The sequence below is a fragment of the Bombus impatiens genome, unplaced genomic scaffold (assembly GCF_000188095.3).
Source record: "Bombus impatiens unplaced genomic scaffold, BIMP_2.2 scf_0142, whole genome shotgun sequence".
Taxonomy (NCBI): Eukaryota; Metazoa; Arthropoda; class Insecta; order Hymenoptera; family Apidae; genus Bombus; species Bombus impatiens.
This window is the reverse complement of record NT_176561.1, coordinates 545,506-569,893: the sequence shown is the minus strand read 5'-3', so window position 1 is coordinate 569,893 and position 24,388 is coordinate 545,506. Positions and strand designations below refer to the sequence as shown.

At 35.5% G+C, this 24,388-nt stretch overlaps 2 protein-coding genes across 3 annotated transcripts in view; one reads left to right on the top strand and one right to left on the bottom strand.

Annotated features, from left to right (window-relative positions):
- Window positions 1-20: 20 nt before the first annotated feature.
- On the bottom strand, window positions 21-1,056 carry LOC100745087 (40S ribosomal protein S17). The gene is made up of 3 exons (XM_003487144.4): window positions 931-1,056; window positions 505-656; window positions 21-339 (listed from the first exon to the last, which is right to left on the bottom strand). The coding sequence occupies exons 1-3, from the start codon at window positions 931-933 to the stop codon at window positions 99-101; spliced, it is 396 nt and encodes a 131-aa protein (XP_003487192.1). The 5' UTR covers window positions 934-1,056; the 3' UTR covers window positions 21-98.
- Window positions 1,057-1,827: 771 nt separating this feature from the next.
- Window positions 1,828-24,388, top strand: part of LOC100744086 (furin-like protease 2) — a 415,683-nt gene continuing 393,122 nt past the window's right edge. For both annotated transcript variants that reach the window (XM_003487136.4, XM_012382089.3), the window contains exons 1-2: window positions 1,828-2,655; window positions 10,286-10,859. In XM_003487136.4, the coding sequence (XP_003487184.1) occupies window positions 10,665-10,859 (195 nt within the window). In that variant the 5' untranslated portion in view covers window positions 1,828-2,655; window positions 10,286-10,664. The remainder of the gene's footprint in view (window positions 2,656-10,285; window positions 10,860-24,388) is intronic.

The following is a 24,388-nucleotide window of genomic DNA, read 5'->3' as shown; positions in this document are numbered from 1 at the left end:
TTAAAATCAGTTTGAGAATATAAAATTTTTAGAATGTCAGCTTGCAGTTTTATTTAAAGTGCAATACTAACAATCTCATTTAATATAAACAAATAAATTTAAGAACGTCTGCTATATGGTGGTAGTTGGGATTGTGTGAGTTGAAGTCCTGGAATGTTGTTAAATCCAAGCATTTGTAACATTTCCTTGGTTTCTGGATCTACTTCGATAATATCATGCTCCAATGCAGATACCTCAGGAACATAGTTGTCCCTGCGTTCTCTCTCTTCTTCTTGGAGTTTGATGGAAATACCACGTACTTGACTGTGTCTCAGACGCTTCATCAAGTGCGTGACAAATCTATTTGGAATAATAGGATAAAGAAATTCAATAAAAAATTGAAATAGACTTAAATAAGAAATTAAATACACTACAGTATACAGGATAATAAATCCTACAAATTATGATTTAGTTTTTGGCATAAAAATGTTTTAACACAAAACATACACTTTTGTAAATACATACCCAGCGATTTTGTTTCGCAAAGATTTGCTGGGAATAATAGCAATTTCTTCGCATATCCTTTTATTTGTATGGAAGTCCATGGTCAATCGAGTATAGTATTTCTCGATGATTAGCTTCGCGGCCTTTTTGACCGTCTTTGTCCTGACGCGACTCTAAAATCATATTTATATTCCATTTCATGCTATTTAATCCATCTTGCACTCATTTAAAACAAAATATTGGAAAACACTCTAAACACATTCGTATAACCTCAAAATTTGTAACAAAAGATAACAATCTATTATAATACACTTTAACTGTAAATATTTCAACTTTTCAGTATAAAATAATTTATATGATGTTGCTAGATAATTCGTTTGTGTACTTGGTGACGGATTGCTACTGCCTTTTTAGATTTTTTTCTAGATTTTATCAAAATATACGTACCATGATGGATACCGTTCCAGAAAAGATGGAGAAAATGAAAGAGAGATGCTACCGCCACGAAGAACTATCAATACCAACGGCCAAATGGAGAATCAACGTGTTCACTCATAGCATTACGGTCGTGCATTGTCTACCACATATGGGGCGCTGATGTCGACTGGCCAAAACTAATTCAAGAAAGTAAAAACATGGTGGAAATAATCAAGTGAATTTTTTATCATTTTGCATAATTTTTATAATACTTTACAAGTAAGTATACATTATTTATTCATAAATAAATTTATTGATGTTCACTTTAGGGGACACAGAATTATGGCTTTGTGTCGTTTATTGTTTTGACTATTCTGCAGCAACGCCAGTGGTGGCAGATTAGAGAAACACAGATCGCCGCATCATTGTGACATTCTTGACCACGGGAGTTTCGGGACCTGTATATACGACCGTGAATCAATAGCTACACTAGGGACATCTAGAACTTACGTTGAGTCTATCTTCAGAAATTTTATTTACGTATTTGCAGAAGATAAGTAAAAAAGATTAAATTAGAAAATTTGAAATTTGTACTCCAATTTTAAAATTAAGTTTAAATAAGGTTAAAAAATGATATTCTAATAAGTTTTTACTTAAGAGATATAACATTTGTAATATTTTATATATTCTACAGAAGATAATGTAGGTAATTTAACTAAATAGATATTTATATAAATATTTAATTGTAATTGTAAATAGCTTTATAGTATATAAATACAATATTGATTATATTATTAAGTTCGAGTATTTTTACTTGTCAAAACGAAAGATTTTCTTTTCTATAAACAAAATCACGTTGCAATTGATTGCAGTAGGGTGGCACCACCACCCTTCATACAGTTCCTGCTCCAGTACAGACTGTCAGTGGCTCAAAACATGTCGTACATTGCGTTGTCGCGTCATGGAGTCATCATAAACGAGTCTTATTTGCTCTTTTCGCGAGTGACATCCAGTTTCTTCGAAACTACAAACGCTCCCGATTACCAAGTATCACCCAGTTTAAACCGAGCATTCATAAAATGTCAAAAAATCAAGAATACCAGGTGACAAGTTGTGATGCGATGCGATAGTGGGGGCGAAGCATGGTGGCAGCACTGTGCCTTAAACGGAGCAGGAGCGAAGAGGGAGGGAAAGTAACAGAGATGTATAATGTTAGAGTGAGTGAAATAGAGTGATGAGAGTGAGATCATACCATATTGCTAACGCCGCAGTGCGAGAAAGACCGAAATTTCGCTCAGCAGCACACGGCAGTCGGCGTTTGTCCGCGGAAGCGGGATAGTAAACGTTTAGCGAGAGTAAGAGACTTGATAGGAGAAGGAGGGTAGATTCGTGAGGGAGAGGCGACGAGTTTGTTTATCGCCTTGGTGAACGGCGAGAGCAGTCAGTGCGGTGCTACACTTGGCCTGTAGTGGTCGGAATGATCGGTGGATTGGTTCGAAAGTTCGGCCTCGTTCTTCTGACAATTTACTCCGAGTAGTGCGTGGGTGCCGTCGTGTTTTCCTTTCGCGCACATGTCAATGTCCATTTAACCTCGTCGCAGACCTCGTGCCGGAAGAACATGCCGCGAACCACTGCCAAAACATAGTCGTTTTCGTGCATATATCAAAGTTGGTGACATTTGTACCTTTCAAGCAACTCCGCTGAAATTTCACCATACTTCGTGGGAATCTAACGCCGCGTGATACCTAAACAGAGGTAAATGTATTTCTTATTAAAATGAAAAAAAGAATTGCGTTTGATGATTGACGTCGCGTGATTCACAGCTAACCTCTTTATATTGGTGTGTGTCTCCATTATATAGTTTTGTATATTATGGTCTATCCTCAACGACCAATTACGGGTCTCTTTCTGAGTCTTTGTTTCTATCAGCTGACATCTCGAAATCCTCGTGTACCAGAGACTTTCTCTTCGTGAAACTCGTTCATGTTGTTCCCCGATTAAGCTAGTGCTTTTTTCCCTCGTTGGTTGAATTCTGGCAAGTAGAAGGCGGATTTTAACTGTCGATATTCTTTCGCGAATTTCTCCGTGAGCGGTAGGGTCGTTGATCTCGATTCTTTCACTTTCGTCGAAAATAGAGGCTGACCGTGATTCGCATGCGGAATGGTGCACGCGTTGCGCTCATAAGAGGAAAAAAAAAGGCTGTGAAAGCAGCGTTGGCGTTTCGCGGAGCCACGCGCGCGTGTGTAATTCAGGCCAGTGCGAGTGGCGTGCGAAAAATGATTGTGGCCACGCGTGTGTGCAAGCTTGTATCGTATGCGCGATGCGTCGCCAAAGAAATATCGCGGTGTCGCGTTCTAATCATGCGGGCTCGAAAAACCTTTTAGTTCCGATTAATGCTCCTCTCTGACCTTTTCTGACCCGAAACTAATTACGGTTTCGCGTTTCGTTCACAGAAATACAATGGTTCACCAAGTATTCCAACATTTCTTTACGAATACGTGTGTTAGACGAAATATTTTCAAATTTGATTAATGTGATGAAAATATATAGAAATAAGGACAAATTTTGTAAATCTAATATCTCTTCCTGCGGTGTATTGCTCACTAAAGTTCGAAATTTACGAACAACGTTGGATTAGGTTAGTTTTTTCGATTCTTATAAGAACCAAGTTTTACTCAAGGCGTTATTTATTAACTCTATTTTGTACAGTCATCTTATTTTTTGCTAAATATATTGCACATGTATGTTAAAAGTGCCAGAATTCAAAATAATTCAGTCTTATGTTAAACAAACCGTCAAAATAGTATTTCAAGGACTAAGAAGAGAAAATTACAAAAGTAATATTGACCAATGTTTCCTACAGTCTTTTCTTCTTCTCAACAAGATGTGTTTAGTAAATAATTTTCTCGTAAATTGCCAAATAATTTTTCGCTTCTCCCGAAAAATTTTAAATATATGTACGATACGTTTGCAGTACATACCTACTTTTATACTTTTAAATTATACCGTTACAGTCATGACTCGTGACAGTCGCGTCTTTTATAGCGCTGATGAAATTTCAAAATGTTTCATATAACACACACACACATCAGACTTTTGTTTTAATATTTTCGTGAGTCATGGACGTATTACGGATTTTGTGATGATTTGCTCGAATACAAATTTTGTTTCTACCTCCCGCGTCCCGGTTTGCGTGCAACCTCGTCTTCTCGAGAGCTTGCCACACTGGTGACAAAAAATTCCAGGCTGCTCTTTCCTGATCGAACGAGTTTCAACTTGCCACTGGTATATATGGTAATGGTATACCGTGTACACACGTATACAACGATCGTCGATATCTACCAGTTCTATTTTCTCGTTTTCCATTAGATTTCAAATTGGAGTATGTATGTTTACGGACGTGATTGGCTGCGACCTTGTGCGTGAAGCGTCGGTATTAAGAGCACTTTATTATCGGCTGCATAATGGGACGTACGGTTACTGTCGTTTGGAGATAATGCGTGTTTCCCTATTTGTGAAATGATTTGCGCTATTGGTCGTATTAGATGATTTGAAATAATTAAACGTATGGAATATATGTATAATGTATAATAATAAAGCCATATAGAATATGTCGAATGTATCATTATTATTACTAATTAATTGCTAGTTAATTACTTTTCCATACTATTCATTATGATAGTAAACGTATAGATGTGATGATTACCAAAGAAGTTGTATAATTTCTGATTTACCAAGATAATTCCTGTTTTGTAAAGTAAGCATTGAGGATAAAGATGTTATGCAAGGTTTGTAATATGTAAATTTACGGAAGAAGAGGATTTACTTTACATGAAGGTTGATTGTCTATGTAAATTTTGAACGTGATGTATTATAATTTGTAATATTTTTTATGAAATTATTTAATACATTTAACTGGTATTTCGAATTTTTGACTATGAAGTCATCGTTATTAGCAATTGCTCTTTCGATAGCTAAATATATATTGCTATATATATATTGATAGATCAATAGCAAATATGATGTTGGTAGGTTAATTTTGATTAAATTTTCTAGTTAAACTTTGAAGTAATAAAAGGGTTAGAGTTGCAGGATGATAGTAAAAATATTGAAAATGGATATTTATTAGCTACAGAAAGACAAGTAGATTATGTAATGAAATCAGCTTCAGGCGATATCCATGTATAAATCTTAATTTCATGCATCTTCGATCAGATATGTTATTTCCGTATTTATTTCCACATAGCTGCGAGTAGAGTTTAACGATAATGACGGAATATTTCAGAGAAATCCACGAGCAAGGAAACAAACATCCTTTAACGTCTTAAGTCTTTGTCTAGATCGTTCGTTTAACTCATCCATTTGATTTCTCCTTCTTTCGTGTATTCACGTTTCTTTATTTCACTATCCTCCTTCGAACGATAAGCTACTAAGCCGTATTTAAATGTGAATATCAATCAGCTCGAATAAAGTTACCATATCGTATATTATCGTTACGTAAGATATTTAGAATGTAATATAACGAGATATCTCGTATCAAAGAAATATAATTTAATACACCGCTAAGTTATTCCTCACTTGGTAAAAAAGAAGAGACGCAAATGTTGCAATGTCGATATTGTTCCATATGAGGCAAAAATCGCGTTTCCAGCGAGTCTACCTTTATCAGTGTTTTTCACTGACGTCTTTAAATTAATTGTTTTTAAATTGTTATTTTTTTAATAATCTTTTTGACAACTTGCAGACGTTACTAAATAATTTCCCGTGAAAATCGTAACCTATATCCGTTAAGAAAAATGGAAACCAAATTGGTATCAATCTTTAACAATAAAACGTTAAAATTCGCAAGGAATCGTCCTACTAATTTTTTATGCAGTTTGCATATGCTAATGAAGTGTACGGATCGCCATTCGCGTATTCATTAGTGTAGTTGTCGCTAAACTGTCCGCCCTGTGTTTGTCCGATGTTGTCGTCATCAGCGTCTTCTTGGTGAGTACGCGTGTCATCGGTAATTGAATTCAGTACGCAAGACAGTTGTTCGCAGATGTACACAAACATGTTGTACAGGTTCTACCAAAACACATACACTGAAGAAGCGTTCAAACGATAAATATTATTGTCGATATTTCAGAGTTTTCAGCATTGTGTAGACAATATACATTGATCGTCTAGATGGCCTCTTACGATAATGTTGACAATAATATTACCAATAATATTCACAATAATATTGATCGTCTAAACGCTCTACGACGTTCATTCCTATTTACATCGTTATATTTAATTTCTATTAATAATATTTCCATTAACAATCTGTAACAGTAAGTGTAACATTTAAACAACATTTTAACAACTGTATTGGAGAATGACAAATTATTTTGACGTCTAACAGCAAAGAAATATTAGTCCCTTTTAATGGTATAATACTTTTGTTTGTTATAGATCTATCGTTATAGATCCTGTAAAGAACCAAACTTTTCGCCGTACCAAAAACTTCATTTTGTCTATGCCGTTTTACATCACATCATCTCCTCTTTCCAGTCGCACCATAAATTATACCTCGTTCTGTGTGCCTTGAAGAAAGAACTATTCAAGCGTCTGAATACTCAATATTCAAATCACGTCGGCCGGAGTTCGTGTGTCCCCAATTTAACCGCGTTTTCAATGCTTTGTAACAAAGTAAAATGAGCTCTTGAACTACAAACAGTTACATCTCCCTTCGTGCTGTGCATAAATATGATTAATTTTAACGAGAAACTAAATTTGTACAGTTTTCTAAAAAAAAAAGAGAAAAGAACGAGATTTTTCTCTTAGAAAAGTCTCATTTTATTACACATTCTCGATATATTTTAAGGAAAATAGTACATTGACGTTTATTTTTTATTCATACTTGACATTCGAAGAGCATTCATTTTTAAACATCCTGTATAATGTTATCTCTATTCATATTTTCTCGTGGTGTTATGACGCTTTGGGTGGCTTTTATTTTACACGTAACAGCACTCGTGGAATTGCAAATCTCATGCTTTCTACGGTCCTTGAACCATCGTCAGCATTCTCTCCCACTTTTTTGTCCTTGTGAGGCAACCAATATGTTGTTTAACACGTTCACTGCGGATTTCGGTTTTATTTGAAAACTGCTCGCAATTATATGCGAGTGTAATATTCGATGTTTTGAAGATAAGCTACTTCCGGGAAAATGTTAGATATTCATTAAAAAGAATATTTAATCATCAGAAGGTTTGAATTAACATCGAGTATTTTTATATTCATTCGTGAAAAAATAAAAGCAAAACGCAAATGTTTGGTAGGTGGCCCAAGATTTTTACACATGATTGTATAAACTAGCCTAGGATGAATATGAAAATACTATGGCTCGTTAAATGCCGGAGGGTTAGAAGATTTTTCATCGTTCGTTTCTCCAACGATGATGAAATTCCTCTATAAAGCACAGTGTATGACAGGATGATATACATAGCGCTATAAAAGATAAATATGTGAGATAGAATACACGAGAATGAACCTGTCGCACGATAAATACCCGAAAAATGTAGCGAGAGTTCAGACAAAAACCACTTACAAGCAGTTTAAAGAAGAAATGAGAAGATACGAAGAACTGCGGTGGTTAATAGAAGAATTACGAGTGCTAACGTATTTTAACAAATATAAGTCGGCGCGTTTTTCACTATACGCGATTTCGATATGAAATAGGAAGCAAAAAACAAAAATACACGCAGAAATATTTCATAAATGTTCATATTTGAACTTGAATAAAAATTTTCCGCTAAGAAGAGATTTTCGCAAGAAAAAGTATCGGACGAATATTTCATTGCTTTTTTCTTTCTTGATTTCTTCGCTAAGCTTTCTTCTTCTTCATTCTTCACTCGTCTTCTTTACACGCTATTTAAATTCGATCGTCGAAAGAAGTTCGCTGGTGTTCGGTTTTGAGCGAACAACCCTTTCGTAGAATTCTATTTTGCTGCTGCGAATGGGAAGAACATTGCCGGTGGTTAATTGCTAGAAAATTGGTAGATTCTATTCGAACGGTTGGCGACGTCGTTCCCTTCTTTGTGTGGCATTTGCGGAATCACGAGACGCTTATCAATCCTGGTTAATCGTTCCGCAATCTTGCCTTCAGATTGAACTCATTATCAAGTCGTTGCATTTTACGCGAAATTCCTGCGTATCATGTGCGTTTTGCAGATTCTCGCACCTTCAAATTTTTCACAAATAGATAAAACTAGTTTGTTTAATATTTGAAAGTTCGGAGCTACCTGAAACGTATTGGGGTTCGGTAGCCATGTTTAAAGTAATCTGTATTATACGCTATTAACGTTGTTTTTCAGAAATTTTCGAAAGAACAAAATGGCAAATATTATAGAGTTTCTCTTGTAGATTGGCATTGTACGGGTTAAAAATATCTGAATCTTGACGTCATCGACGCTAAGCATAACGCTATGTTCTGTCAGTGATCCGATTATGTACTGGTTAAGTAACGCTCTGGTTATTGGTTCGTTGGTGCGGTTCAACGTTTGTTCCTCAAAGTTACATGGTATTTGTTTAAACCGTTGCTTGTTCGCTTTGCTTGTACGAATAGGAGTGTGTATCTGACAGGTATAATATTTAGTGGTAGAAACCGTAGTAAATAAGGAACATGGAAAGCTGATCATATTCGTTAGTCGGCATTAGTATGTTGTGTCTATAAAAAGTATCTTGATGCTTAACGTTACGTACGAAGGCATCATACGTGGCATCGTGAGAGTTCTTGTCAATGTTCCGATGGGTAAAAGTGACTCGACTGCAATTTCTCTTCTTATATAATCCTTAAAAGCGACAGCCAGGTGTTAGTTTTTCATGGTTTTTTATTTTGGTGGAAACTTTCGTTCTCATTTTTGATGTACAGTGATCTAATTTCCATTAGAGACATAAATCATTTGTATATATTCGATCGAATATTCATACTTTGAAATTTATCCTACAAAAACAGGTTCATGCGGACAGGATTATTAAAAGAATATTTACAAGCGGGAAATTTAAATTTTAGTGAGGTTCCGCACCAGGATTTGATATGTTTGCGCAATGTTTTTTTTCGCTGCAAATGAAAAATGGTTTTCGGATGTGTAGCATCGGCTTCAGTGGACTGCGACATATGTAGATTGCAGCATTTATAAAATGCGTGTGGATAGTATCTATAGCAAAACTCCAATATTTCCAGCAGTTATACAAAACCAATTTCCCTCTGTAAGGTGTGATTTTGCAAAAAAAAACTCGTTTTTTTTTTTTTAGAATAGGGAATAACGTATTAAATTCATATTCTAATATTGAATATACGCCATTCATCAATTATGTGTACACATTTTATTTGCTATAGTATCTCCTTATTTACTAATCGATTAAATCCAATCAGTTAGGTTGGTATATTAAATTTTGTATCATTTATTACTAGGTTTCATATAACTAGAATTTAATACTATGAAAATGAAATGTACATGATAACACACTGTCGTATATTGGAAAGTAAAGGCACGTGCCAATGGCAAATACTTTTTTAGCCACTTGTGTTACTATTATAGGTATTTACGATCAATAATTTTTTCAATTATTTCTCTCGTGAAACTACATACACTTTTGGTATTCCACGCGTGCTGTCTTTCAAATTCTAATATCCGAATATTCGGATATCCTGTTTGTGATGATTCACCCGTTATCATGTCGCGTCTCTCTATTCCGATTCTATGGAGATACACAGAATCCAGAGAGTTTCATGGATGACTTTAATATAGTTTTCGAAATCCTTCGAAGGACGCTCTCTGCTCTGTACGTGGCAAAAGAGAACGTGGGCGGGAGGAGCCGAGACTATCGTGGAAGCGCTTGATTTTATCGAGCCTTTTCTTGTATGTTTTTTGCGACAACACGAGTGACGTACAAGGAAACATTTTATTGGTTTTCAATTTTTAAATTGCTGTTCCGTTCGTGCTTCTTTTGCGCGATCGTTTTAAATGCATTGTAATTCAAACGCTGACCGCCGAGTGTTTTGTTACAGGCTACTACAACATTCCTGTTATACGAGCTCCTCTCAGGGAAGTTTTTTTAGACGTTTCAACAATACAGGAAGACTTTTAATGCTATATCAAAATTTTTGTACATACCTGATATTGAAACGAGAAGTCGCGCATAAAAATTCTTTCATATTTTCATTAATTAAGCTTCAGAAATGTCGATATAAAATCCAGCATGTGTACAAAACTCGGGCAGTATCCTTTTGATAATAATTAACATCGTTAAACCGCAAACATCCCGACGACATCCTTCTGGCGTCGTGACTTGAATGTTGGCCATTTTTTTTCAATCGTACTATTAATTTTCCCTCTCTGTTTCTTGGTTACAGATAAGAACAGCAACGACCGAAGAATTCAGAGTCGAAATCGTTCCGATAGTGTCGTGTCGCGTGTCACCATTTTGACCTATTCAACGTCTTTTTTTTCACTTTATCCTCTTCCTTCGTGTCATTCGGATGCGGCGAAACATTCGTGGCAATGGTATACGGAAATTAAGTGAAGATTCTCCATTCCTGCTGGATTTCACGGGAAATTTCATATTCTCGAATTGCGTATTCTGCTCGTGGATTCTCGACGCTTGAAAATATTATAGTTTCGATAGGCGAATCGGAATTCGTAACGCGAAGTAACGGGGTAGAAAAAGTAAAGAAGTACGCGGTGTTTAAAGAATAGTAGTATAACATATCTTGTCCATTCGGCGACGACGAGATGATCATCGTTCAGGGCGGTTCGTTGTGCGTGTTGTTAGTGGTGTTGATCGGTGCTCTGTTGGTAAAGTCGGAACCTGGACCACGATCGCGACCTACGCCGATTTTCAGCAACCAGTTCGCAGTTTACATCCCGGATGGACCGGATGTCGCCGCAGAAATTGCCGCCAAGTATGGTTTCGACAACTATGGACAGGTGAGTCTCGATCTTTCTTTTTATATCTCGCCGTTAGCATGCTAAAATGGAATGATTGACTTTTCTTATGGGATGAGTAGTTCGCAAACCACATTGATCAGCTCCATAAATCGAAGACCAGAAAAGGGTGACGATGTTGCAAACAGTATCTCTCAAGTAGTCATTTACCTGGAAATTTGTCACTATTTTTGGAAAATTGAACATCAATCGAGTATTTTTTTAGCGAAATGAAATATCTGCTGCTTAATATTCTAATTAACTTTTACATCTGTTTGACAAATTTTACTGTAACGGACTCTTATGCGATACAATTTAAAATCAATTTTTGTTTGTCGACTTAATGGCTTTTGTAAATTTTATTTCCATTGAACGCGAAATGTAACAAATTGAGAATGCATTTCTTTCTCAATATTTTGTATATACCGCTGTTTAATAATATTTTGGCGATTTCAAACATCACGCATTTGCGAGATAGATTTAAAATCAAGATATAAACGAAAAACGCGATGATCAATGGAGCACTTTGAGAGACTTTATCTTGGTCGTCGTCTTTCAGTCACTTCAGTTTAAGCGGTCTCGATTAACTACATAATTTAAGCCTATTATTCGTGCGTGTTCAACTCAGCACGATTCAAAAACGCCACGATCAAAATTCATTACAAAAGTTTTGCGGTTATCGCCACGGATTGACATAGTTTTGATAACAGGTTTCAGGTTTTACTTTCGCGTGTTTTCAACTCGATGCTCGTGTTGTTTCGACTATTAAAAAAACTTACAGGACACTTTGGCCATTTCACAATTAAAAGTTTTTCTGGTAGTTACGCGTTACGCAGATTGCGATAAAAACAATCTTTCTCGTAATAACGTTCGAGCTGTAGAAGTTTTATCGTGGTTTGTTTCACGATTCGCGTGTACCAGTGTGAAGAATGAATAGCGACGAAACCAAGTTCAATATGTACTTAGAAATTTTAATGAAATTCAATACCAAAGGCTACCAATACTACTCCAAATATTTCTTACCTATGTGTGCGGTTCAAGTTTTCGTCAAATTTCAAAAATCTGTAAACAACTATTCAGATACTTGAACAAATTCTTACGTCTTCAAATTTCCCTTTCGAACTAAAAAAATCCCAACTTTCGAATTTTCGAATATTCCAGTTTCATTAAATATTAGATATGTAATAACACATAATCCGTATTATGAACGCAATGTAGCATCGTAAAGCCCTTTCATTATTATCGTGCTTGTGATTTCATAATTTCCATTCATTCTATTTATAGTTGATGTTATGTATTTCCAATGATAAACTCTTTCTATCGGTAGTTATCAGGAGATGCTAGGGAATAGTGCGTATAGCATTGCTCAATTTTGAGAATGTGTTCTGTTCGCCGCTATTGTTCCAAAGTAGTTATTGTAATAGTGTGGAAGTAGTCCCGTGGGAGGAATTAAGAGGGATGGCTCGTTACGCGGTTCTCAGAGACTTGGTGTATCGGTATTCGATAGTTTATTAACCTTGACCATTGAACTTACTTTAATCACCTGCACTTTTCTGCCAACTCTAATTATTCATCTTAATGCTGTTGAATAATCCATGATAGTCGAGAATCCCTTCATACGATTTACCTTCTCTTTACTTTATATTATTCATTCTTATTCCAAGTCTTACTACGAATCAGTTAATCGCTTCTCAAATATTATTTTTATCGCTTGAAATAATCTGTGTATTAAGAAATCGTCTATTTATTAACCCTGCAATCTTCGTTATTCTCTTGCGCCAACTTTATAAAGAAATTTTCGAAACTTTTTCAAACACAATGAAACAAAATTGTCAGTTAAATTTTATCCATAAAATTGCCGTGAAACTAAACTATAGCGCTGGTGAATGTACATCGACCAACGCAACGCGAGCAGCAACTTTAAACTTCGGATTAGTTAAGGTCAGACATCAGTTTGTTAAATGGAGCGGATAGGGCGAAGGTATAAAAACTTGTGCCGATAATTATTCCAAGGGAAGGACACTAATTACCTGCATTAGCTAGATCAAGGTTTAAAATACGGCTAGTTAAATACAGTTATAGCGAACTTTCATTATTAACCATTATGCACTACCAAACAACAAACATTTTTCTTCTCCTATTTTACGAATAATATATTTCGCCATTCAGAAAATATATAATACATTTCGGTCGTTTCGTTTTCGCACAGAACAGAATACAATACGAAAGTATTTTATACCGAGAGGACTGGGAAAATTCGTTTCCCTATTTTTTCGAGACACCCTATACGTTACATACTTTTACCACAAAAAGTAATAGCATTTTTACACGTGGGTGTAATGGACGCGTGCTATCACTGGATCACAGTGTCCTTTCCACGAGCGTTTCGCAAAGTATCGTTCGCGGCCCTCGATGACGATCGCATCGAAAAAATTTTACAGCTGCTTCAAACCAGGCCGCTGTTCGAACCGGAATGGTTATCGCTACCTAAAAGTCTCATGATCCTCAAACTATATATCACGTTTAGCCCCCATATAGCTACTACAAATTTCACGATTTGCATTCCCGATCCAAGCTTTTGCGATCGTTAAACTGTATACGATTTGTTGCTGAATGTTCTCTATGATACTTGATTTGAGTATTAAAAATACTCTTTCGCAACAGTACAGCTTATTCGGTGGAATAACGATATAACGTAGAAATAACGACTTTAGGAAAATCGAGTTTGAACGCTTTAATCGTTATAATCGTTGCAATTTTGTAAGAACGTCTCATTAACTCTGATACTCGAGTTTTGCAACAGTGATAATAAAATTTTAAGACGTAAAAGTACTACACATATAATACAATTCATGAAACGTATCGGAAAGTGTTCGAATACTTTCGTCCGCCTGTATAGCGTGTAGCTATGTATAGAGTGTACGAATTTCACGATCTGCATTCGTGATTCTGACTTTTGTGACCGTCAAACTGCGTTCGTTTGCGGCTACACATTCATGTAGCCACTGGACGCCGCATCCCTTTTCGTTGTTCGATTGGGAAAAAATTCATCGTGTCAACTATCAGGGGAGATATTTCGTGACTCCAACTAATTTGCGACCCTTGTTATGCCAACAACTGAATAAAAAACCATTGGAATTAAGTTTACTGCTAGCGTGAATTGCGTCCGATATTTTCCACCGCTTGTATCTTCGTCCATTTGTCAAGGTTTTTGGATGTTCCGCTATTCAATTTTTCGCCGCTGTATACCGGGCCAATCAGTCTGTATTTTGTGTATTTTTCTGCGTGCAGCGCCTGTATTTAATGGAGAAAAATATACACGTCTAGAAAACGTATTTGTGGTAGGTTAATTCCTATAATTTGATGTTACGATAATATATAATAACATAATATGAATTCTTAATAATTAGCTCTGGTGTTACCTATATTAGTGATAGCATTTCGATAATTATAAGTCGATTTTGTCTTAAAAATTTGGGTTAAAAGTCTTAATTTCATTAATGATCTTAGACTGTGTAGTTTGTGATTGGAGGAAAATCATAAAGTAAAGATTCAAATGATCAGTAAGAGAATTAAATGCAGAATCAAATATCGCGACGAAGTAAAATTGACGTAGATACATATACAGAAAAATTTGTATTTTGATATCGTAATTCAAATTAAAATTAAATTTCATCGTGATTAATCTTTGCCACTATTTAACCTGTGGTCGATATATAAATGTAACTCCGCGTTACAAGACAACGAATTAATAATGCCTGAATTATTCATATCTCTGCTAGCAGTAGACGTTTAATTTTCATTATGCCTCCAGCGTAGTAAATATTAATATCTACAATTTCCACGCACTCAGGTAATCAAACCACCGGTACTATCCACAAATAGTATTACGTTTACCATCATTTATTATTACTATCCTTACTATTATCCTCTCGATAAACCGAAAACCTTAATCTTCTATGTTCCCAAATAGGTGCATTAAACATTTCGCGTTCGATATACCAAATAATATACGAACAAAACAACGCCATGTTTTGCCATACTGTTAATAATTAAAATTTAGAGTAGCCATCTGTATCTTCGTTTATTTAATTTCGAAGAAACTTCTATATACATTTTTAAATCGATTTCTTTGTTCAGTATAATCATTCTAATCGTATTTCATTACAATGCTAATGAAATTTCAAAATGTTTCATATGCTTCATACAATATGTGGATGGAAAGTTACCAATGCTAAATATTGAAGCACTTTCGCTCTATTATGTGTCTAAATCTTCGTGGAACCACGATAATTTCCGCGTTTTCCACGACTCCTCGCGGCGTTTGGTGGAATTTCCATCATCTTGACTGGTAGAACCTGCACACAGGCTACATTTCTCCAGCAGCCAAAGTTTTTATCTCACCAGGGATGACGTACGGTTAAAGTATCCTTTCTCTCTATTTCTCTAGGTGCCCCGCTTCTTTTCGGAGCGTTTTATCGGCGCGATTCTTTTCCATGTTGAACTGCGCGATAGGTTGGCGAACAAAAGAACGAAACAAAAGGGCGAAAAAAGAGCGGAGGAGTATCGAAGAGGTAGAAGAACGGTGTGTTGTTGGGACGTAAATGCGTCATGAGATGGAAGTTTATTACCAGTTTCTGGCAAATGCGGCTTCTGTTTGTTTCGGATGCATCGCGATCATTGCAACGAGCTATGTTCGCGCTCGCGGTTCAACTATTTTTTTTTCATTTGTTCTCCGTTCTCGAGTTTTTCGTCGTAAATCTTCAAATGTATCCTAGATGGCTTTTTTGCGTTCGTGTGCTTTGTTACAGATAGAAAGTTTACAGCTTTTTCACTTGTTGTAAGACGCACCTAGCTTCGAATAATAATTTGATTCGTGTGTTTGATTGTTTAAAACTACGCCGGATTCCGCTGACAGATGAAATTTCTTTCTCTCTTGAAAAAATCTACAACTAGATAGATAGATAGATGATAGTCCAGAGGATGCTTATGTACAATTTCAATGACTGCGCTTTTTCGATTCGTTTTTAATTGTCAAGTGTTCATCCGTAAAACTCACGAACACACATTGTTAAACAATAATCGACACGAAATATTTATTCTTAAGAGTCATTCATACTAGGAAATTTTCAAAGCGAAATTTCCATGGATTTTAAACATTCAGTTTCGAATGGCTACCGCGTAATCGTCGGTCAGCTTGAAAAATTGTGGACGGATGCAGGAATTAACGCGAAAGCGTGTTAAATGTAGGTTTCTTTGATCGCGCGCTGCGTGGTTTTACTCTCGGTGAAATTTCGTCACATTTTATCGTCAGTGATTTGACTCGCCCTTTTTTTTGTATTCCGCGGTATTTATTTTGTGCAGTTTTGAGGTCAACGAGTTTTGTGTTATGTGACTCGTTTCGACGATTGACGACTCTTTTGGGGCAACGATATCGATAGTTTGATGCTTTTTAACGTTTAGGTCGTTTGTCTTTTGTTCAGAAATTGTTGCGATTTTACGATTGATGTGTTCGTTACAAATCGTGAGTGTAAGAACGACATTTTTACGATAAACAATCGATTTATTATCGTAAGACGACTGGAAGAAGCATTTTTCTTTCAGAAATAAAAAGTAAAGCTTGAAAGTAATAGAAAAATATTATTGTATCTTTTATAAGTTAATTCAACTAATTAATTCAATTAATAACTAGGAAACTAGCTAACAAATAACTTACAAAAATACAATGATAAATATCGTGGTATGTATCGTTTTAATCGATAACAATCATGTTTGCATTCTTTATTTCGCGTTTGCATTAAATTTCCGTTTATTTATGTTATTCTATACTCACGGCGGAGAAAACGGAAACGAAATGAAATTGGTATACACGATCGTCGATTTGTATTCAAGCTTTCATTTTATTGTCCCTTCTAAAAGACAAAAGATGAACGATTTACATTGATCGTCAAAGACTTCTGATGATTCACGAGTTTCCACGTTACAATGGAATTGTTTCCTTTGAATCTCTAAACTTTATATCATCAGATTTATGGAAATTCGAAGTCGGAACGTTTGTGGATATACAGAATGCAATTAGACGAATATAAAGATTGTATTCAGCGTTTCATTCATGCAAATTTCTCTTCCATTTAACGGTATGGTAATAAGTAAATGTGTACTATAAAAGCTACGGTCCATCTGCATTTTGTTCTATGTAAGTTTTATTCTTCTCTTAAACTCTGTTGCAATAAATAATGAGAAACATTCGAGGTTCTATGGATCACGAACGTTGCCTAGTAACTTTACCCGTTACTGGCTCGATCCTTCTTTGTCTATCGTAGCAAAAGGAGCTGTGGACAGCTCTCTAGATGGGAGAGGTCTATCTAGAAGGCATTGGATATCTACAATCACCGTATCCAATATGGTGGGGAATCGATTTAAACGTGTTTTGATGGTCGTTGTTGCTATATAGGACGTTGGTACGGCAATGTGTCTCGTTTGCTCCAGAAAAGTTCACTCGTGGATATAATATTAAGGCGAGGCCGTTCAGAGAAAGGATTTCGTGTTTCTCACGTGTGGGTGCCGCCCAGGTATCTCGGCATACCTATTTATCTACATTTCTCTTTTATGCTACGCTTTATAAGACCCTTCTCCTCAATCTAAAAGATATTATTAGGGAAATTTTATGAATCTTATAAAGTTCTTTATATTATGAATCTATTTTTCTACTATTTTTCTAGCTAAAGGATTTAAACTTAAATCGAGCAGAATCGAATTTGTAAATTACAGGTTTCTACGTGTTATACCAAAGATCGTTTATCGTCTATCGTTTTATCTTTCTACAAATGCAAATTCAACGTAAAGGGAGAGACGGTTATTTTTCCAAGCAACAATGACGAACGTGTTCAAACGTACTCGAATATAAACTTAAATACTGGCACTTTTCGAGTGAAATTCAATAGTTAGAATAGCATTACCCAGGGGATAACCCAATAAGCCAAAGTGCAGGTACTTCGCGTCGAGAGCGAGAGTCGAACTGCGCAACCGTTGCGAAACTGTTCCTCCGAGTCGAGTTTTAAGGAAAAGAAAACGAAGGAAACAGGAAGGCGATACAGACTGTATGATTCCGGCGGCCATCTCAAACGCTAAAATAATTTCGTCCGAATTACACGCGGATGTTTTACAACCGCCTTGAGGCTAATGGTAAACAGGTGTTCGTACGCGTGGCTGACGAACAGAAAATAATAGAAAAATGTAACTTGACATTTCCTAGCGTGGAAAATGTAATAATTTCCCGAAGAAGCTTCACGTCGACGAGTATTTACTGCAGCGATGACAACTTGGTAGGTTTTGAAAGTTTACAGAATTCAATTCATAAAAGGTACAAAGAACAACCACTTTTACGTTAATAACTCTAAGATCGTAAATTTCTAATTATTATTTAATTATTTTGTTAATTTTTAAAGAAACTGGAGCATGATCATACCGTTTGTGATTGGAAATGTTCTTGTTAGATTTTGAATGGATTTGACATTTAAGCTATGAATGACTATCTTGAAATTTGATACGGATGATTCCTATACCATAGAGTTTATGGCCTATGGTATAGACATAGACCATAGGCCACAGGATCTAATAACGACCCTGGGTCAGGGAATTCGATATAGATAACATCGACATTATGGAACTCGATAGTCACAACTTTGTGATTACGGAACCTGATACAAAGAACGCAAATGCTATAGAACTATATATGTATAGCTACGTCGAAGATCATACAGTATTTTAGTAGAGAAATTCGAGTATAACGAAGAACAATATAAAAGATGTTCTCAAACTGATAATGCAATTCGGAAGCTGATGCATCGATGTATGTAAAAGAGAATAAATCGAAAGTGTACACATAATGATATCTTTTTGTAGGAATCTTCTTTTTTGAATAAACTGACGTTGGATCATGACATTAATATTAGAAATTTGTTTACAAGTTGTATATGTTATGTAATAGCATTCGAACATTATCGAAACTGGTTTGGTATCAGCATAATCGTGCATAGGACATCATCGAAACAGGTTTCGGACTGAAGATCTTTACACAAATACCTCTGAATTCATTAAAGTCCGATATACGCTGTCTTTAACTTATACAATTTTATAATCGATAATATAACGAGTTATTTCGAAATTTTAATCCTAGCATCTCGTGTAGATAAATTCATGTTCGTTAGAATTCGATTTCTACAGGACGTTTCTTTTAATTGAAAACGGTAGAATATTTCAGGAGAGATTAAAGTTATCAAAGAAATGTTTTAACAAAAGTTGTTTGGCTCGAAAAGGGACATCGCATTACGCAAATTGGTTTTTTTTGCATGTCGAGCAGTAGGGAAGATATAAAAGCGACGTCATCTTTTTAAACGGAATCATATATCTCTTAATATATTGATCGATCCATTTCGGAATTTTCTATAAAAAATATTCATCTATTTATACCAAAAAACTATTAGATTATCAAATATTTTATCTTTAATTTGCCAAATTGAACGATTTAACGACGCGCAGCGGTATTATTGTATTTACGTTGTCTTTGTCTTCCACACGTTAAATTTTACAAATTGAAGTTAAAATACCTGCTAAACTAGTAGTTTCTCAACACAAATAGACTAATAGGGAATGTGAAGATAGATCGATTAATGTATTAGGTTGTCCGAAAAGTGTCTCTCTTTCGCAAACGTGTTTTTTACAACAGTGCACCTTCATACAAACATGAAACCAAGTCTGTGAAATGTCGCGGTGTTTATCTCAACAGAACAAAATGGAACATACGTAATTCGACAAAATAATATAAAACAAAAAACGTTGTGCGTCTATTATTTTCTCATAAAACGAAAGAAACTTTTCGGACAACCTAATATTAAAAAATATATGGTCCGTATAAAAAAATAAACTTGGCTTCAAAATCTCCCCCGCTACTGAATCTGAACAAAATAATTTACCTTATTATAAACAACTTTTGTTAAAACATTTTTTGATAACTTTAATTCGTTGCGAGATATTCCACCGTTTCCAACTAAACGAAATACCCATAAACGTTCATAAACTGTTCGGTATTCAGGACTCATATTTCTTAAACAACAAAATACTATCGCGAATCTCTATATTCTCACGAATCTCAATTTTCGTTTCCAAAGTTTCGGATATTATATCAAACAACTTATGAATTATTATTAGTATCATTTTTCAAAATAATCGATGTCTGGCTCTGTGACTATTATGCTATTTGTGTAAAACACAAATAATCTACTTGTAAGTTAAATAATCAAATATTTATTATTATAAATATTTTAATAGATTAATATAAATATTTATTATTTAAGTTGATTAATAACTACTTCCGTATTTAATTGTATTTTTATATCCTATTACACTTGTACATGTTCGTAGGCTTATACACTGTTACCTACACACACATATCTGCGTTTGTTATAATTAGCTACCCTTGTTAGTTAGTTATTTAATCTTCGTTAGCTGACAATAAGCCAAATCCGGACTGGTTATCGTCGCCAATTTCTACCTCTCGTAGATAGCATAAAAGAGTTCAGTTGGAAACATAGAACGAAATGAAACGGATTTCTGGCGTATTTCACCAAAAGAAATCGATATATTTACGTATAAAGAAATACGCAATATGGTACGGACAGTTCCTTCGCAGGTAAAGACGCAAAGGAGATCTAGGGGTCAATTTTGTCATTTTTTTTTAAATTGGGTGTCCAATTCTTTCCGCTGAATCTCGATAGAACAGAGAATTCAGAGTATAAAAGTACTAAGGACGCATAAGATTTTCGACAAGAAGAAAGAATTGGGAAGCGGTGATTTATATTTTCTGGTCGACTGCTCCGATGGTGTCGATGTTCGTGAGAAGTCGGGGCTTGGTCGGTTGAAAAATGTTTTTATTTCGTCGTTGGGGAAAAGTGGAGACCGCGAAGAGAAGGTGTTCACCCTTGGCTTGGAGGTGGATACGCCATATAGGTGCCGGATGTCGGATTTATGCCTGCTCGACAATTTCCGCGAATCGTTTCACCTCGACAGACCGAGGAAAATCAGTTTTCTTCCACACGAAAATGTCAGGACAGCCGACATGGAAATACTTGACTTTCCCTCGAGTTTTGCCTCGACTCCTCTTTCCTTTCTCTGTTTCGAATCTCCTTTCTATTTCCCGCGAATTAACGTCGTAATTTTATCCGATTATGAGCATTCTATTGAAATTAATGGCGAATCATTGTTATTTTTGGTCTTGGAAAAAATCTACAGCTGGTTTTAAATAAATTTGTATACATCTATGGGAAATTTCAAGCGCAAAAATCCATGGAATATATAAAATGCTCAGTGTATTATACTTGTTGTAATAACTGCATTTTATGACTAAAAAGCCATTTCGAAATTTTCAGTTTCTGCACCGGTACGAGATAGGTACAAGATATCGCGTAACAAAGTCTGATTAGAAGTATGCAAAATTGAATTAGTTGCGTTTATTAAAAAATAGAAGGGAGCAATATTTTTATAATATTTCCTCGTTAGTAAAGAACTTATTACAATATCTTGCTGTTTTAAGCTTGATTGCGACATAGTTAAAAGATTGCAAAGAAATTGGAAATCCTATTATGTGTACAGCAACGCCCAGAATTTTAATTTCAGCATAACAGCTAGCGCGTATTTGTGCGCACGTGTACAACCGCAATACCATGAAATAGCGTGATGCAGTTAAAAATAATATCGTTACGCTTTCCTGTGTAAAATCATGGTATCGCGTTATGCCACGATTTTATCGGGAAAAAATTCTCGGCCAGCTTGTGAACTGCGTCCATATCACTGTTACCGAGTATATAATCGCTATAGTTTGCGGTTTGTAGAAACGAAACTTCGTAATTAGTTTAAACCAATAGCCCAATTTTAAATGTTTTCGTACTTTTCTTCGTTCATTTTTATTCGCCTTATTCATTGAAAAACATATGCTTTCTATGTTTCTTGATTTTTCTCAGTTTTCGTGTTACATACTTGATGGTTCAATATGAAATAGTTGAAGAGGCGATAATTAATAGTTCATTACAGTTTTGTAGTCAAAACATTTTGCAGTCTCCCGTTACATGGGATTCTACTGTATATCATAGTACACAAGGTATTCTAGAAAATGAATCGTCAGACGCAATCATTTACACATTTCACCCACGTCTACAAATAAACAAACATTGACGAACTACTATTCGCGAATCCCGTTACCGCTCAAACGTCATCTTACCGTCGAACAGAAATTTCAGCGTGGACTCTCGAGCAGAAACTCGTCACGTGGCTGTGCGTCTGTTGCGTGAACAGGCCTCGGTATTGGTTGCTGAAGGAAACCGGTAACTTCAGAACCGACGGAACCCGTTTACCAGCGATATACCGTTGCACAGATGCGGCTCTGCTCTCTGGATCGAGAGCATGCCTATGTTCGAGTTGAGCAAAAGAGAACACAAAAACCACCGCAGCAGGACTCACCGCACAGTCTCCTCTCCTTCTTTCCCGACTTTCTCCTCGTTCTTTCACCCTTCTCCACGCTACTCTCGATTTCTTCTTCGTTCCCTTCTTTCTGTATACATACTTGGTTTTGCCACTGGCATGTTTTGATTTGCGTTTCTGTTATATACATATATATATTTTTTGTCCAGTTGGTTCTGGTTCTCTACGTGAGCTCTTTTTTTGAATGTGGTTTGATTGTATCATATTTTTTGTTTCTTCTCTGTGAGTTCACGCTTCCTGATTCGTGTTCCAGAGTACTACATACTTTTTGTATTCAGTATAAGAGTATCGAAGAGTTTTTTTCGATGAATTCTTGAATTAGTTCTCTTCTGTTCTTCTTTGTTGTATGCTGCGTATTGCGTCTTTCTTCCTTTTTATCTTTATTTAACATCGCCTGCCTTTTATGCCACGATTTCTTCGCAGTTATAATATGTGATGGGCTTAATACTTACTGTTTTAACGTTGAAGTATCGTGTACAACTTGTATTGAATAATTCCTAACATCTGCTATGATTTGAAATTGAAATCAGGATTAAAATTGACCATCGTCACACGTGCGGCCTACTTTCGCCTACTAACACAATTTTGTCTTTTCGCTTGTCACATTGAGGTAGATGTACCGTGTGCGAATATTGGCATCTTTGTTTGAATATTATTTTATTCGATGTGTGGTCATCGATAAACATACGAAATTTCCTTACATCAAAATTTGTCGAATCTATCTGACTCTATTTTATTCTATCTCTATTTCCCTCGTTGATGGGTTTCTTTCGTGGTTTCTTTTCCAATGTGACCAGCGGTGTCGTAACGAGACATCCAGTCCCATAGGGAACATATTCGAGCATAGTCGTTGAAAGAAGTTCACTTGTACGCGAATCCGGGTTAGCCATGGTAATTTCAAGAAGTGTTACGTTGATTGTATTCGAGGGAATTGCCGTCCTCTGCAAGAATTACGGTTCCGAACGATTCACGATTCACGATCGGTGAGTTTCGTCCAAATATTCGGAGCTTCTCTTTACTTTCTTTTTTGTCCATTTAGCTACTTAAAATTCACCTTTGAATTACTTTTATTTAATTTCTAAGAATCGTGATACTAATGTACTGTCAAAATTTCGGATACTATGCTATATATCAGATTCTGTAAGACATACTATTAATTTTTTTTTACAGTGTATTATTTTATTATTATAAATAAGTATTATTAATAAGTATAATAAATAAGTATTATTTTTTTACATACAATTTCTACTCTACTTTAGATTCTTTAAATTATTATTCTTATTTTGTTAATAGTAGGTTTATTTTTATAAAACATTGAGATTCTTCTAAAATAACATTTGGTGGCTTTCTAAGTTAGAGTTGATATTTGTGATAATATCTTCGAGAAATGGATGGGTTATTAGATATTACCTATTCCATGTTTTTATTCCAATTCATATGATTTTATAGATTACATGAACTATATGGATATATGAATTTAACACTGACCGTATTTCACCAATTGCTTTGAAAATATTATACTTTACTCGATAATTCGATGGTGCATTTGAACGTAAAAAATCTCCATGTTATATCGTTATAAGCAGTGGCTTACATGCTTTTCTTGTTATAAGCAAATTGGCCGATGTCGCGTTAATAAACGTCAATTAAACGAGAGTTACAATGGTAGCACATGTTAAGCAACCTTTTTAAGCGATTCGAACAATACGACCAAAGTTTTGACAAATCAAAAAGAAAGTCTGACCAGAAACTTTTCAAAAGTCGCCGAATTATACCTAAAACTGAATTTCTTCAGGTTTGAAATTACAAAGTTCAAGTAGCTTCGAAGTTGAAGAACGAGTGGGCCATTAGAGTTCAAAAAGTCTTCGAGTTATATAAAATTAACCCAAAGCTCTTTCTTCGTTCTATAACTTTTCTCGAGAAAAATATTTTTAAAACGCGTTGTCAGGTTGGAATTTTGTTGCTCTTCTTTTTTTGGGGTTGGGGGGGGGGGGTCC

Bases quoted from the DNA above. Each gene is read 5' to 3' on its own strand.
- LOC100745087 (XM_003487144.4), bottom strand. The intron at 340-504 runs GTATGTATTTAC...TATTCCAAATAG, and splicing joins TTGCGAAACAAAATCGCTGG to ATTTGTCACGCACTTGATGA.